We start from the raw sequence: 12719 nt of genomic DNA on the forward strand, positions 1-12719 counted from the left end.
ATTAAAGTGACATGTACAAAGAGACATTTTTAAATCAGGAGGATCCTTCTAGGTTAAAAGAAAAGAAAACAAAACCCACCACCAACAAAAACATTGAACTTGAACTGTATATTTTTAAGCAGTGCCATAACTTTCTTTATGTCATGATAAATTCTTGCTTGGATATCATGTTCTGTTCACACTTGGGCTTCTTTGGGAGCTATAAAACATCCAAACAGTGTTTTCAAGAGCAAATGGTTACTGGCTCTGTTATTAAGTGATCTGAGAAAATGAATACTTTCTTGTGTAACATGGGCTAGATCATAAAATTGACCCTTTTCTGCACATTTTAGTACAGCACTTGAACAGAGTTCAGCTACTTCAGAACAAAATGCAAAATCCTCTTACTTTTGAAAAGAAAAAAGATGATTTCTTTGAAACGCCCAATTATTCTGTCCCTTGAATCATCTTTGACCAGTTCCTGCCTGATTAAGAGTAATCATGTTTCCATTGTTAGTGTAACCTTTTAAGTGGGAGCGGAAGTCCGAACTTACCTCCCATTTTCCTTGCTGTGTCCTTTTTTTCAAGTGAATACTCCAGTGCTCTGAATTTACTTCTGCACAATGTGGGATAGTCAAGGCAAACGGAGTGCTGACGGACACATCTGAGGGGCCACAGGTTACTTCTGGTCCTAGAAGAACATCTGTGCCTTCCGGCTGCAGGCTGGCATGTGGAGGAAAGTAAGACCATCTTTAGGATCTTTTAAATAATGTGGGAAAATGTATTTATAGTAATGGCAATATAAAAAATTTAGAATATTTCAGTGAAAAATCTAAGTGCTTCATTCATCTGGTACAGAAAAGATAGAGCAAGCCAACTACAACACTCATTTTCATGTAGAATTGGAGGCAGGAGATGAAACAAAACTATTAAGCCACATCTACTGAAATCATTGGCTGGTCAGTTTAGGATTCTGGTCTTTAAAATACATTTCAATTTGTTTAAACCAAATGAAACACTAAAATTACTCTATGCAAGTAAGCCTTGTTTTACGCACCAGCTGGTAATATTGCCATCTAATTCTGCCTGCAAAGAATGTCATCTACGATATTTTCACAGTAGTGAAGATAAAACAAATTATGGTTTAAAAGCACAGCCTCATGAATTTTTCCAGACTGAGCTTGATCTCCCTGCTTTGAAAACACATTCATATTCTACTAAATGAACGAGATAGGTAACTTACAGTAGACACCACTGAATAGAAATGTTGGTTCTAAATTAGAAGTCAGCAAAGTAAGATATCTGCACGTGGTCTCCCTTCCAGTCAGTACTTTCATTGCCATGTCACAAGCTCACAAGCCCACAGAGCTGTGCAATAGCAGCATGGCAATGAACCAACCCTCCTGTACTGCCTATGCTGGGTGCACTCCTACATTTCTATACCTTTAATTTCTAAGTAAGTTCATCTGCAAGATGAAAGACACAACATTAACAATGCAAGTTCTGCTTTTTTTTTTTTCAAGTATCATAATTGCTCCCTAAGCCTCAGTGCTTCTAAGCGTTTGTAGGATTCTTAGGGCAAAAGAAATAAAGTAAAGCACAAACAGACTCAACCATAGCTGCCATTTTTCTCTTCGAGCCATGAGTGTGCATAAGAGCAGAGAGGAGAGGGCAAAGTAGGATGCACAAAGCAGCCAACGCTTGCAGGCCGTGGTGCAGCAAAGCATCTAAGCACTAGCAGCAGCCTTAGCGCTATTAGCAACACATGGGAATGTGTGTTGTGTTGAACTAACGTCAGAATGACTATTCCAAGCACAGTTCAAGCAAAAATACTTGCTTATGCAATGGAAAACAATTTTTCACAACTCCCTCTTTGCTAGGAAAACACCAATTCTGGAAAAAAATAACGTCACTTAACAACCACTGCTACCCTTTGCAAATGGTATTTGAGTTCCTTAAAAATAAAACCTTCCAGCAGTTCCCCCAAATCACCTCTTTCCAGATGGTTTAAGAAACCATCCAGAGTTGTTCACAAAGAAAAAAATGTCTCAGAAAAACCCTCAAGCCAACTTTCATACAGATTTCTTTTTCAGTAAGTTATTCTGGTCTTATGCTGTCTCTCTGCTGTACCTCAGCAAAGGCTGGTGCCTTCACGTCCTTAGCTCTGCTCTGCTGCAGCTGCAGGAAGGGGTAACAAAAGCAGATTGCCAGTGAGCAAGTCAGCCCTTAGTTGCTGAAGTTACTTCCAGTACAAAGTTTGACAATCCTCAATAACAGGAGCAAAATACAGGTTACCTTGTTTTCAGCCTCACACCACCCTATTTACTCCTGGAGGATGTGACTCCAGAGTTTTATTTCCGCTGTTACTCATCATTCCCATCAAAAATAGCTCAGATTTTTCAAGCTTCAAGAATGACACAAAACTCCGCAGGTATTCCCTCCTTGGTGGGGAGAATTTGTGTGATAACAGTGGCCTAGGGGCTGTGAGTCATTTTGTGCATGTTCCCTGCAGACTGGCTGAGTTTTGGCTGAATGGCCCTAGCAAGAAGATCTCCTGGCCAGCAGCGCTGGGACCTGCACATCCCAGTCCTGTTACCTGAGTGACACTTCTCTAACTGCAGCGAACCACCCGCTGGCAGCACATCCCTGCAGCCCGTGCAGAACTGCAGTGCCGCAACTGGAGGTGTTCTGCTTCGAGGCACAAGTAGCAGACAGCTTCCCCTGGCCCAGCACAGCTCTGTTCCGGCTTTCCGGCTTAAGAACAAAGTCAGAATTATGCACGGAGGCGAGAGACATTTCACTCTAATTCTCGCTTGGGCCAGAATCAATAACTTTGTTGTTTTTTTCGCAGACATCAATAGCCTGGACTTTCTGCCAACTTCAAAGCATGTATACGGTGGTTGGAAGTTTAGTTTGGCTGTTTTTCTCTGTAAGGAGTCCTTTGGTGGTCTTTAGCAACTTCCAGCTGCCAGAAGCACCCTTTGTAGCAAAGCTCAATAACCCTAAGATTTTTTGGTTTGGGGTCTTTTTGGAGGGACAATCAGCTCCCTCACTGGTTTGCTAAGTTTTTAAACTTAAAAATTTTTAAACTTTTGTCTTCTGTTTAGGATACAAAGGCTTTTTCATGCCCCAGAGGACTTTATCAATTTACAGCAAAACCAGCTGATAACCTCATGACCAGAACTGTAGTGCACAGATTGTATTTTTCCCCCTGTAACAGAGAATTCAAAGTTGCTCTATCAGTTCCTCCATCAATCTCTGTTCCTATAATTACGTCTTTCATGTATATCTCACACCAACCTACCTTAATAGCTAAATGAAGATTAGAGTAAAAGTGACAGCAACCCACTTCCTAAACAATTTAAACCCGAACAATATGATCCTTGTTGTCTCCAGGCGCATTTTATGGTGACCTCAAATACTTGCAACACAGAATTTCATTCTTGTATGCGTCTACTGATCTGGTTAACTTTTGTATTAAATTAAACCTCACTGAATGTAATTTGATGTGGACAAGACTTCATTCAGAACCTACAACAAGAACTACTGCGTTTTTAATGGCCATACATCTCCAACTTGTGAAGTAAAGAACAGCTTTCCTCGCCTCCTTCTCTAAGCCACTATTTTACTTTTCCTCCACCTCCGAGCACCGTGCCTGTCCAGGTGAACAATCCTCTCCACATTTTAGGGGTAACTGAAGAGAGACTGTATGACTGTTGAGCAATTCTGCAATGTGGCTTGGTACTCCTTCCTGTCATCCTGGATCCCACATACAAATCAGGTACTAAGTCCAAACCGATGGCATTTCCTCCCACCATCAGAACACAGAAGCCCACGGGCAATAAAAGAGAGCCCCTGCTCCTTGCACGTCAGCACGATCTGCAGCTGTTAGAGAAGTCTGTTTTATCGTACTCAGTGCAGATAGGCAAAAGATACATCAATGTTGCCTCAACTATGTCAAGAGAAATAACAATATTTTAATGCAAAACATAAATGAACGTTTGCCTTTGTCTTATTTTATAGAAATTCACTTTAAAAAAGAAGAAAAACCTTTCTACGGTAATTTGAAGTTTGGTTTGCAACCTATGTTTCTGCCCACAAAAAAAAAAAAAAAAGGAAACAGTAGGCAAAATCTGCTGCTTGTATTTAATTAACCTATTTTAACTCACTTCTGCAGAACCCGTGCAGATAAAACAGCTGGTTTTTTCCTCCTTCCTTCCTTTTACATATCTTAATCTTTCACTGAAAATGATCAAAAACCTATAGCAGCAGATGGGGATGGAATATTGAAGTTTTCACAAAGGAGTTCAGATATCAGAGGGAAAAAAAATCAAAACAGATTTCAGATAAATTTTTGGAAAATATTTCCAGGCTTTAAAATTTATAGGCAGCTCTGTATCTTTCAGTTCATGCTTTTCAATTTTCGTTCTTAAAATTTACCTCCTAAAAGAACCACCACGAGATAAAAAGAATTGTCTTACTGAGGAAAAAAACAACTTTGCATCTAAAAATGAAGAACATGTTCAACCAATCTTGACAGTTCAACAATAAGGCCAGCTTCTTGTAAGTTCTACTTCTCTTCTGAATCAGGATAGCAATATAGTGAGATGCTACACTTAGACTAAACAAGCTGTCATCCTTTCCTGAATTACACTTAATTACGTACCAATTTGGTAATTTTACCCTCTGGAAGCATTTGATCAGCTTCTAGCTGAAACCTGGTGAACCAGCCAAGCAAACTAAACTTGGGTTACACTGATGTGTGGTGCTGGCAGGCTCAAGCAAACAAGAGAGTTCAGAGCACTTTTGATTATTTGTCATCTATGTTGTGCAAAATTAAAGTCACCAGGACGTAAACAGTCTATGGGAATAGTGACCAAAAAGCTGTTTAAATAATGTGTTTCTGTAACTGTGCTTATTCCTAAAATTAAAAGGGAAGATCCACTGTAAAACAGGTGACTTTGGGCCAAATTCCATTGGCCTTCTAATGTGGAATGAAGGAAACTGAACCAGGTACAGAGGAACTGATGAACACATCCACCTGTGTGGTCGACCGCAGAATTTAAAGCCATAGATCTTAACGGAGCATCTAGTTTTAAAAGCATCTAGAAATCACCTAGGTTTCTTCTGTATGACAAACAGCTAGAAGTCAGCTAAGTTTCTTTTGTATGACAGGCATTTGCCCCGTACACAAAGCACCAATATAAAAAAGCAATGACCTGCATGTTTAAAAAAAGCTGTTCTTTCTTTTTATCAAAGTCCATGAGGTATCCCATCCTTCAGCAGCATTCGCATACTATTTCACAGAAAAACCAAGCGAAGATCATTTTTCTGTCATTTATATAGACACATGTATATTGTGATATAGTCATTTATATACTATAATGTCCCAGCAGTGCGGTAACACCAGCAACACTGAAGACATTCTATTCCTTTAAACAGCATAGACAAGAAATCAATGAAATGAGCCAGTTCCACAGATTTTGCATGTATTAAAGTGTTTCTTTCACACACTTCATACCTGGACTCCCTTTGATTGATGGCAAGGTAAATTTCCCATGAACTCTCTTCAGGAATTGCTCCATGTGGTATCAGCAGACTGACTCCTGCAATAGAGCAAAGGCAGAACTTACCTTTTGGAAAGACACTGGATGGAAGGACCCCAAAACTGGCCTCTGATTTATAGCATCTAGAAAGGCCATCTGCTAGAGCTAAGAGAGTGCCTCTGAAAGAGTGGTTCTGACTGCAGCATTGTCAGATGAAGGGAAAAATACATTATTAATATGATCCATCCATGGAACTTATTATCCATGGATCCATTATTAACATTTTACTGTCTTACAGCTGGGAGTCATATAGACTTGTGCCTAAAAACCTCTTGCTCAGACAGAGCTTTTAAAAAGTGGTCTTGGGTTGGTTTGTGTCACTGAATAAGGTGGGATTTGTCGTCTACACTTCACTGACTTTTCATCCCTGGGTATGGGCAGACTCCGTCTGCTTCACCACTTAGATAAAAAGGAATGATTTATGGAAACAAAAGGAACCACAAAGTCTTTCCATGAGGCTGCCATACAGTGAGTGCTGTGTAATCCCTGTCATTTTGATTTCCTTACCCTATATTGTAAAGTGTTTGTTTCCGTTACATCTACCGCATTTCATCCACGGTAGATCTAAACCTAAATATAGTCCCAGTCTCAAAGGGTTGAACAAGTCTTTGGTCTATTAACAGTCTTCAGAGTAATTTTGTTCCTATAGCAAAAGTTTTTATGCCATTGATATCAGGACCTACTTGTTTTTTTTTTTTTCCCCTGACAGATTTCCAGGAGGTAAATTTCAGGGATGAAGGTGCTGTTCAGAATTCTCAGAAGCCACTTGAAGGTGTGCACAGTACATAGCAAGGCCACGAAGCCCAGCCCTGCAGTTCACACAATCCTCTGCAGCAAGTACTTTGAAGTAATTTTTGTACTTTTTATGTTAGGTAACAGATAAGAGACCATAGAGCGCAGTTTTTCTCTTTAATGTATCTTCTTGTTTATGATAAAAAATGAACCGGGTGTATTGGGAATGGGGAAAACCTCCCAGTTCTTTCATCAGAAGCAGCAATGCTAGAGTACAAAAACATTCAATTAGCTAATTATAATTTCAATGGGAAAAACAGGCTTCTTTTAATTCCAGTACTGATGCAGCCGAGGCAGCACACTTTTCAGCCAAGATACGCTGTACAGTCAAGCAGACCAAAACTCCTTACAAATCACAGTTATTTGCGTTTCAAATACATGAACATTTTCAGTAACAACATTGGTAATTGTTAGGTGCCCTTAGTTGTGCTGAGAGTGAGGTTCACATTCTCCTTCCTTGCAGTGAAATGTATGACTATGATCTCAGTATGACTCTTACAGAGATTCAGCTGTTGTTACATTTGTTTGAAGCCTTGCTTTTAAAAATTTCTTCCATAGTGTTTTGCCATCATTAAGTGGCAAGCATTTTCTCATTGAAATCTGGAATCAATGCAGGTATTTCACATCATTTGAACAGGGGAGAGGTTAATTCTCCTATGCGGTTGATAAAACCCACAAAAAGTTGGTATTTTACCTAAATTCCTTTTCAAGAATTCTCAATTCAGAATTCCAATTCTCATTGCCAAGTAATCAGAAATGTTAAAAGTACCAGGGACTGTGCAGCTTCTCAAGTTGCTGTAACCCTAGGCTGTGGATAAATGAATTTTAATCAGTTTGTAACAGTAAGCTTTACTTAAACCAAATTTAAAATGCACTCTCGGCTTACAGCGCTTAGAGACAGAATGAAATTATCTCAGTCTCACCTCAGTGACCTATTATCTTGCAGACCAAAAGGAACCGCATACTGAGACTGAATATATCTAGCTATCTGCATGATCAAAAGGCAAGTTTCACTTCATAGAGGAAAACTTAATAGACTGTCTAGTAGCTTCATGCACGGGGACCCAGAAGATCCCCTTCAAGACAGAACATGTATCTTTGATTAAGGAAAGGGGACAAAAACCACCAAAAAGTGTTACCCTGGCAGGCTTTTATCTGATGCAGCAACAGAACAATCTCCTCTACATTCTCTATTTAATTTTACTTTTCTTATATATACATTTTTTAATGAATTCCTTAGTGGTACACATCCTGTCATCTGCATAGCCCCATGTTTACATGGCTTGGTTTGAACTTTTCTTGAAAGCTCTTTGTGCTTTTGAGATAAATCTGTTACTTCTAGGATTACAAGGCATTTCCTAATGGAGAAAAAAACGAACCAAATTAAGCTTTTAATTTATATACAAAATAGCTAGTGATTCAAAGTGTTATGATTTTACTTTTGATTCACTAATATGAATTAGAAATTAACAAGGATGCTTTCTACTGGGCGGCAGTGAAATGAAACCATTGCACAGCACACTCAGTACGAGAAGACTGCATTTCAAATGCTCTGAATATGTCACACATGCAGAACCTCAGCTAAGCTGCAACACAATTGGCCTATAATTTACAACTGACTGGCAAATTTGATCTTACATAAAAATAGGGAAAAGGAAGTACATGTAGATCAAATATGCATTTAAATAATCTAATTGATGGGACTATCATTACTTTAAGTAGCAGCATAAATGAAGGACTTCCTCGTTCATGACTTAGTGCCTGTGGCTTTGTAATATTCATTCCTGAACATAAAGAAGTCTGTGGAGAAATGTATTCATTCTATACGTCGTGCATGATTGTGCACTAAATATTGTATCCCTGAGTTCCATACTTCTATAAATCATCTCTAAATACAGACCACATTTCTTATGCTAACCTTTAAAATCCTGATTTTCTGAAACATGAAGGATAAGGCTCCAAGCATTCAGTTTAACCAGTGAAGAGCCAAGCCTGGACACACTAACCAAATGCAATCAAAGCTGAGTTTAAAGGAAACCTTGAAAAAAGATCAAAAGAGTTGAAAAGATAACCTGTTAGCATGCTGCTGGAAAATGATCTTAACATCCTTCAGTAGATTCTAATTTGTTGTCCTATGTTTTCATCTAATTTAACAAACACTGTAAGCCTAAAATTCTGTTTCACAGAACTCTGAAGTCACAAACAAACTCTATCTACTTAAACAATGCAAATTGAGCATTTTTACTGCAATGGTTCAGTGCATAGCCCAACCTTGAAATGGCAGCTGACTTTGAAGTGCCCTACTACAGAACTTTGTCAAGCTATTAAGCTAAAAGAAAGAGAAAACCAGAAAGCCAGAAGTAAACGCTAATAAAAGCCACACTAGAGTTTTCATTGAGAGTGGAAGCTATTCTCCAGAGATGTCTTATTTGTTATATGCTGCAGACTGCAATAATATAACGAAGTCTGACAGTGTTAACGCAGTCAGATGCTGATGCATGTAGACTCTGATTTGAATATGACCCCATTATCTAAGATCCTGATCCAATATCGACCTCCTTCCTGGTGAGTGCTTCATTTGGATCAAGATCCAAGTAAGCAACAGCTTTGATTAATATGACTTACATGCTGAAGACATCAAGAGAGGCAGTAATCTGTAGCAGTTCAAATAGGTGTAATACGTTTTTACTTTCATCCCAAGCATTGTCCTTATCATAGTCATCTCCAGCGTGGGCAACATGCTATAATTCCCAACATTTGTGTTAAGGAAGACCCTACTTTTTTATTTATTCACAGAATAAATGAATAAAACACTGCATCAGGCAAAGTGAGTTTCATCTAAAATTATGGACATGCGTTTAATAAGAAAGCATCTACCCACCTGTGTTTGGGACCACTAAACGACCACCCAGGTGTCCAAAAATGGCAGTTGTCTTCAGCTCGCTTTGTGTTGAAATAGAAGACAGGTTCTGAATATATGTAGCCTTGTTTCTAGACTGTATTGTACCAAAAGCTCTATTATTCCCATGAGGAAAAGTTCCAGAATGCGCCTTTCCGTGATATTCGGCCCTCTCTGTCACCCCTAGGGAAACCATGAATGAACTGTGAACTTTGACTTTGATGTCTGACAGGGGGTTAAACAGCGAAGACTCCGTCATTAGCTCCTTGTCCATCGGGTCCTGCAGGCAGATCGGCCCACTGTACGTTCTGCTCACTGTCAAGTCAGGCTGCATGGATGAGTTCAAAAGCAGGGAGTTACCTGGTGAAATGAAGCGGATCAGGCAGTTAGTCCCTGTGTTAGACAGTGTGCAGCAGTGCCCGGTGAAGCATCTGGACAGCATGTAGCTGGAGAAATGATATTAGAGAAAGGGAATGTTCCATCGTTTTATGTAGATCTTCATAAAGCACAGAGAAGTGGTAAGCTGGACTCCTGGCCTGCAGTCCCGGTCATGCAGTAATTTCTGTTACAATCTTGAAATGAATAAATCTCTTTGATTTTAACTATGCCCTTAAGCTACATGAGCTGCATTTACACTGAGAAGTGAAAAAATAACATGCATATGGGCTTAGGCATCCTGAGAACCATGACTCATATCCTATCCATGTAACGATCGGTGTTCTTTTTTAAAAATGGCAAATTTGGTGGAACTGTTGGTATACTGCATGACACTGCATGTGCACCTGCTTTGGTGTCCCATTAGTCCAGACTAAGTTTCAGCCCGTACCAAGCATGCTACAGCTAATTCCTTCCTCCTTGGCAATGGCTGGAGCTTGAATCACTCTGTCCTTAAGAACTGCCTGCAAATAAAAAATCCAGTCTGTATTTCACTGTCACTTTCAGTGAACCATTAGATGCAGTTTTAAATCCCAAGCAGTACTCAGCTGCACTTTGATTTCCCCACCTATATATAAATTGGAGTTAGACAGGTAAGACTTAGGAGATCCAGCCGATGTGCATCTAATACTAACTTGTTTGATGCACTCAGTACGTACTGCAGTCATAGGAAAAAGAATTGTATTTGGAGAGTAAAAGCTCTCCCTGTTTTGCTCTACACAGTATTAAAGCAAAATCCTGTGGTAGGCATTGGAAATTTACATAACTGGGCTTTAAGATGTTAAATCACAAATCTATTTCTGGCCCTTCCACCATTTCCTTTTTGTTTTGCTCTTCCTTTCTCATATTCTCAGAGAACATCATATAATACATAATTATATATAACGGAATATAATATAGGGTATATTATTATATCATATAATTACAGAGGGCAATGTTGAAAACCAGATGAAACAATGTAATGGATCCAACAGGTACTTGATCAGTGTGCTTCCTGCACTTCAGGCAATTCCAAAGTGCATGAATCCAAGCAGCAACTTTTGCTTTTGAGTGCATTATTATTTTTTCAAATTAAAACCCACTGGGTGAACACACAACTTCCTGCAGACCTTTTCTGTGAGCTTACACAAAAGGATAGTTTTTTGCCTGAGGGAAACTGGGTTGAACAGAAAGTGGGACAAGAGAGTAATAGGAGGATGAATACCCCAGCTGTACGCCTAGGAGCATTTTAGCTTGGAAAACACTGGCTGCAGTTAGAACCTGGATTCTTTACATGGTTTGGTCTTTTTTGTTTGTGCTGTGCCTTTTTCTCTTTTGGTAGCAAATATAGGATGTCTCAACTAATTTTCTAAATGACCTGTATTTCAACCTTGAAAACTTGATCCTTTTAAAGGGACAGCAGGTTGGGTAGCTAAAATTATAAATAAATTTCTCCAAAGAATAACATTTGGATCATTTCAGTCTGTGTAGCTCCATGCAAAGTAGCACAGAATCTCAGATTACAGACAAATGGCCAGTAACAGCTTTAGCATTCAAGAAGTTGCATTTTTTTTTTTTCAGGCAAGGAGCTGCATTCTGTATGATTTCAGGTGAAAACAAATATAGCTCTGATGGCTTGCTTTGCAGCTCCACTTTCTTTTTAAAAGTGTCATTTCAAATGCCCACTCTCAAAGTACTTTCAATAGTTTTGCTCTCAATATATAACAGAAGAGATTTTCCCTGTACATTATCCAGTTTAGATGGCTTCAAAAGAAACAGACTGCATCTCGCTGTTTATACACTTATCTAGTGGTCCTAGAGACCCAGCTGAATAGAATTACATAAAAGCCTCATTTTTTATTGTCCTTTACACTATCTGTTGTCCTTCTGTCAGTAGTGTGCTCTCCTTTTGTAGCAAACTGAACAGAGAACCGGCCTTTGTTTTAGCTGAATTGTTTAGTTTACAAATACTCATATTTAAAAAACCCACAGACAGAGAACCAAAAGTAACTGAACTAACAGCATCCCAGCACAAGAGAAATCTGCTGTCTCGGGTGTTTTCAGCACCCAGAACTAATACTTTTGAAACATGAAATCAAACAGTTCATTCCCCAACCTCAAAACGAGTCTTTCATGGCAAACTGAACAACAAAAGAAAAAGTTATTGAGGCATTTGTTGACAATTACACAACTAATTAAAGACTTGAATTTATCTCTGTCCCCCCAACTTTTTTTCCAATGGAAATATAATTTCAGAAACCACCTGAATGCTGCTTTTAGTAAAAGGTTTTATTTCTTCCATAGTTTATCGTATCGCTAGATTTCTGAAGTCTTTAAAAACTAAAATGAAAATCAATAGGTGTTTACATGCCTTTATCTCCGACAGACCTCAGCCTATGCTAACAGCGACTTACAAAATATGTACAGCTGGGATTCTCAAATTAATGATACAATAAAAATCTAATCACTTTTAAGGGAATCAAGAAAGCAGAAGAGCTGAGTAGGAAGGAACTAAAGACAAATACTTTTCCTTTCCCTGTGAGTCAGAAATGTCAGCCTAGAATCTAGTGACAGTATTTGTAAAGCACTTAGAGCGTGGTCAAGAAAGATTACATGTCCAAGTTGCCATGACAAATCAGTAGCAGAGACAGCAAAAGACATTACTGTTCTAACCACCACATCCTGACCCTCGGACTGTAGCTACCTGGCCCTGGCTTTGGGCACGTCTGCTTCGCATCACGCTGGAATGCCCTCCCACAGCCCGTCCTGAGTATGAGCTTAGTATCTCTTTGTAGTAGGGGCTCTGGAGAGAAGAAAATGAAATCACAACACTAACCTTGTCTGACTGTTTTAAAATTAAATGTCTGGAAGCCTCCTGTCAGTGCAGATGAATCAATCACATCCACGCCGTACTCACTCTGACTCCGTCTGTAAAGGGTAACGCCGACCACCAGCACAGCCACGGCGATGACTGCTGCTCCCAGGCCGGAGTACAAGGCAATGTCACTGGCATTCTCTATATCTGAAAG

The 12719-nt window shown here is 39.3% G+C and overlaps 1 protein-coding gene and 1 long non-coding RNA gene across 12 annotated transcripts in view; one reads left to right on the forward strand and one right to left on the reverse strand.

Moving 5' to 3' along the window:
- The window catches only part of LOC110353909 (uncharacterized), a 130990-nt gene that overhangs the window by 88341 nt on the left and 29930 nt on the right, over window positions 1-12719 (forward strand). The gene's annotated exons all lie outside the window — the stretch shown is intronic.
- UNC5D (unc-5 netrin receptor D) overlaps window positions 1-12719 on the reverse strand; it is a 196233-nt gene that overhangs the window by 16342 nt on the left and 167172 nt on the right. For 9 of the 11 annotated variants that reach the window (XM_072027140.1, XM_072027141.1, XM_072027139.1 and 6 more), the window contains 4 exons: window positions 12527-12712; window positions 9259-9636; window positions 5501-5585; window positions 534-702 (listed from right to left, as the gene is read on the reverse strand). In XM_072027140.1, coding sequence (XP_071883241.1) covers window positions 534-702; window positions 5501-5585; window positions 9259-9636; window positions 12527-12712 — 818 coding nt within the window. The remainder of the gene's footprint in view (window positions 1-533; window positions 703-5500; window positions 5586-9258; window positions 9637-12526; window positions 12713-12719) is intronic. The other 2 variants (XM_027443554.3, XM_027443555.3) reach the window with 1 other exon arrangement.

Source organism: Anas platyrhynchos, chromosome 23, assembly GCF_047663525.1.
Source record: "Anas platyrhynchos isolate ZD024472 breed Pekin duck chromosome 23, IASCAAS_PekinDuck_T2T, whole genome shotgun sequence".
Classification (NCBI taxonomy): Eukaryota; Metazoa; Chordata; class Aves; order Anseriformes; family Anatidae; genus Anas; species Anas platyrhynchos.